At 35.8% G+C, this 4,196-nt stretch overlaps 1 protein-coding gene across 1 annotated transcript; it reads right to left on the bottom strand.

Moving 5' to 3' along the window:
• Positions 1-428: 428 nt before the first annotated feature.
• On the bottom strand, positions 429-1,193 carry LOC129959388 (uncharacterized). Its single transcript, XM_056072207.1, has one exon. The coding sequence runs from the start codon at positions 1,191-1,193 to the stop codon at positions 429-431; it is 765 nt and encodes a 254-aa protein (XP_055928182.1).
• Between the last annotated feature and the right edge of the window lie 3,003 nt (positions 1,194-4,196).

The raw sequence follows: 4,196 nt of genomic DNA, 5'->3' as shown, positions 1-4,196 counted from the left end.
TGTGTATGAAAATAATGTTTAAAAGTTTTTTAATAAAAGAATTTATAATAACTGATTGATGTATATGGCGCCAGAACTTTCATCAAATAAATCTAAATGTAATCGGGCCATTCTAACTCTATTATGTAGTTTCAATTATTTAGGATCTACATCTAAAATCTATTTCTAGCTTTCAATGAATTGAAGATATCATAAAACACAGAATAACATTTATTGACGAACACGAACACAAAGCTACATCGTTCTACGTTACATCTCTAATAAGACATTACAAAAATTGAATCACAAAGTAATAAAAAAGAAGCGTATCAAAGTTCAACAGAAACTGCGCATGCGCCGGTTTCCTGATCACTACAGCTGGAATAGGGGAAAGGCGTCTCTAGGACGGAACATCCCGGCCCCCGTTGGACAGTTGTCCAACACCTTCTTCAAAAGGGAGTGGACAGTCTGTTGACACTTCGCCGAAAAATTCCTTTAGGGGTTCTGATGTCTGTGACACGGACTATTCCATCTGCTCCAGGATATGTCCTTTCAATTCGGACCAAGTTCCATTCCATCGGGCTTTTGCTATTATCCTTCAGGAGTACCAGCTGTCCGGGTTTGATGTTCAACTGAGGTAGTTTCCATTTAGCTCGAGACTGCAAAGAGTTGAGATATTCTTGACTCCATCTTTTCCAAAATTTGGATCTAAGAGACTGGATGAGAGACCATCTAGAAGATAAAGAAATGTTAGTCAGTGAATCACTGGGTTCTGGTATTGACAACAGTGGTGCTCCCACCAAAAAATGGCCAGGTGTAAAAGGTTGAAGATCAGCTGGATCGGCAGAAAGAGGACACAGTTGTATTGAACTCAAAACTGCTTCAATCTGTGTCACCAGCGTAGTAAGCTCGTCAAAAGTCAACACTGTTGATTTAGTCACCTTCAACAAGATCCGTTTCATAGCTCCAATATTGGCCTCCCATAATCCACCGAAGTGAGGAGATGCTGGAGGTATGAAGTTCCATACTATACCTTCCTTGGCACAAAATCTTTGCACTGAATCCGATTTGCATGCTTTTAGCAGGGAATCCAAAATATTTTTTGCGCCCTTAAAATTAGTGGCATTATCACTCCATATGATTGAGGGTTTTGACCGCTTAGCTATGAATCTCCTAAGACAAGCTAAAAAACTCTCAGTAGTCAAATCGGACATTACTTCAAAATGGGTAGCTCTTGTACTAAAGCATATGAAAATTGCAATGTATGATTTTAAAGTCACCCTAGATCTTTTTAGATTAGGTTTAGTAATTATGGGACCAGCGAAATCGAGTCCCACCTTTTCAAATGGTCGAGATGGGATAACTCAGTCCCTGGGCGGGTCGCCCATCATTTGGTTAATAGTGTGACTTCTAGTTTTAAAACAAGTCAAGCATCTATTTATCACACGTCTGACTCGATCTTGTCCTGAAGGTATCCAGTATGATTAGCGAATGAGGAAAAGTGTCGTCTGCGTGCCTGAATGTAGAGATATTTTGTGAAAATGTTCTATGATCAAATCTGTGAAATGGTGTGACTTGGGTAAAAGCAATTGATGCTTCTGGTTATCTAACAGATTTGAAAATTTTTATCTTCCCCCAACTCGTAGCAGCTCATCTTTGTCAAGAAATGGATTTAGAGATAAAATTTTATTATTCTTTGGAATTTGATGCTTTAATTGTAAATACTTTATTTCAGACTTAAATTCAAATCGTTGTACATACTTTACTAACATCTTTGTAGCATTTTGTATTTCGATAGCACTTAAATAATCTTTCTTTCTATTAGAAATATTAATTTTACAATTATTAATAAATCTTAAACACCATGCAGTGATTCTAACTAATTTGTCAAATGAAGAATATTTTGTAATTAAATCGTTCTCTGAAGGGCACTTTACAACTGTTGAAGTTAAAATAGCTCCTTTGCAAAGCTCGTAATTTTCTATGTTTTCAATATTTAACTGTTTTGACAGTTCCAAAAGATTTGGGCCAAGAGTGTTCATTCTGTGCTAACCAAGCAGGACCATCCACCAAAAATCACTATCACGACGTTCGGCTGCCGACATACCTCTTGATATTAAATCGGCAGGATTATCCTTTCCAGGACAATGACGCCAGTCTTTTGGGTCAGTAAATCTTTGGATCTCTTGAACTCTATTTTTCACAAATGGTTTAAATCTGCTAGTAGCTCCCTTGATCCAAAAATAAGTGATAGATGAATCTGTCCAGAAGTAATGAGTTAATGGATACTTTAGAGATTTTATTACTCAATCTAGCTGCCAAGAGAGCACTCATTAACTCAAGTCTAGGTATCGAAATTGTTTTTAGTGGAGCCACTCTGCACTTTGATGCTACAAAACTAGTAAAACTCTTTCCGTCCTTTAATGCTACTCGAAAATACACAACCGCTCCATAAGCTTTCTTAGAGGCATCTGAAAAACAGTGCATTTGAATGTTATCTATTTCAGTGGAATGAGTATCTCTAAAATAGTAACGGGGTATATCGAAAGTATTCAGTTCTAGAACTTCCTCACACCATTCATTCCAATCAGTGTCTAATTTCATTGGGAAACGCTCGTCCCAGTCCAAACTCAAACATCACAGTTCTTGGATTAAAATCTTTATCTAATTATAAATGGTCCGAGAAATCCTACAGGGTCAAATATACGACCTGCAGCTTGCAAGAGATATCTTTTAGTGTTCATTCGTTTCGAGAGAAATTGTATTAAACATTTAGTATCGAAATGAAATAAATCCTGGTCGGGGTTCCATACAACTCCTAGTACTTTAGAGGGAATGAAAGCCTCGTTTTTAGGTTCAATGGAGGGATCAATGTCAATTCCAATATCTTTCCATCAATTACACAACTCGATTGAATTAGTTTGCCACTTTCTTAAAATCATACTTGCATCCTTAAAAATCTTAAAACTTTCTAAGCTCGTTTTTAAAGCATCCTCTATATTTTGTTGACCACTAATTAAATTATCGACATATAAAGAATTATTTAAAATTGCGCAAGTTTCAGGAAAATTATCTACATACCTTTTCAAGTGATGCTTAATTGTTGCAGCTAGGAGGAATGGGCTTGAACTTACCCCGAATAAAACACGGGTCATTCTATATATCATCAAGTTGTGTCCTTCAGAGCCATCTGGTTCCTGCTGCCAAAAAAATCTGGTTGCATCTCGATCCTCTTCATTAATTTCTATCTGGAGGAATGCCTGCTTTATGTCAGCTGTGAATGCTATAGGATTTTCTCTAAATCTAATTAGAAGAAGAAAAATATCAGGGTTTAAATTTAATCCAATATGTAAACAATCGTTCAAGGATAGTTCTCCTTTACCATGGGAAGACGCATCAAAAACGATGCGTAATCTACTTGTCGTCTTATCCTTACGAATCACTGCTCTATGAGGCAAATAAAATGTTGGTTCGTTCGTCTTTTTATTCAACCCACACGTAACTTGTTCAATAATATTCTCCTTTAGATACTCATCCAGAACAGTTTTGTATTCAGTGAAAAGCAAGAGGTCATTAAGAAATTTTGTTTTTAAACCTAAAAACCTTTTTTGAGCAACTTCGCGATTATCGTGTAACTGTTCCTTCATACCAGGTTTCCACGGGAGCTTTACATTGTATTTGTTATTAGAGAAAGTAATTCCTGATTCAAATTCTTTCATAATTGCATCGTCAAAAATATTTTCGTCGGTATCAGCCTCAACGCCTAAGTTTTCTAATTCCCAAAATTTTTTTAATTGATCCGATATTATTTTTTCTTCTACTATAATTTTCATTTCCAATATGTGATTTGTCATATCGATTTTTCCTTGGAGGCACCAACCAGATAAAGTTTCAGTGGCTACAAGCTTATCATTTAACCTTTTTATTCTACTAGTAACTATATCATAATAGTAATCAGCACCCACTAAAAGCACAATTTTGTTATTTTTAATTCATAGGAATCAGCAAGCTGTAATCCTTTTAATTGTTTATTTAAGTTCGGAATATTTTCATTAGGAACAGGCAAATTAGTTGCAGTTATTTGTTCAGTTTCTAATGCTTCAATTTCAATATTTAAAGTCGGTTCGTCGCGATTCACTAATTTAATCTTAACAACATTATATGTTCGTTCAGTTGTTTCTTTAGCGCCGAAACCATATACCGATAGTTTCCTTTCT

Source organism: Argiope bruennichi, chromosome X1 (genome assembly GCF_947563725.1).
Source record: "Argiope bruennichi chromosome X1, qqArgBrue1.1, whole genome shotgun sequence".
NCBI lineage: Eukaryota > Metazoa > Arthropoda > Arachnida > Araneae > Araneidae > Argiope > Argiope bruennichi.
This window is presented reverse-complemented; position numbering and strand designations above follow the sequence as displayed.

Excerpts from the sequence above, each read along its gene's own strand:
- LOC129959388 (XM_056072207.1), bottom strand. The coding sequence starts at position 1,193 with ATGTCCGATTTGACTACTGAGAGTTTTTTAGCTTGTCTTAGGAGATTC.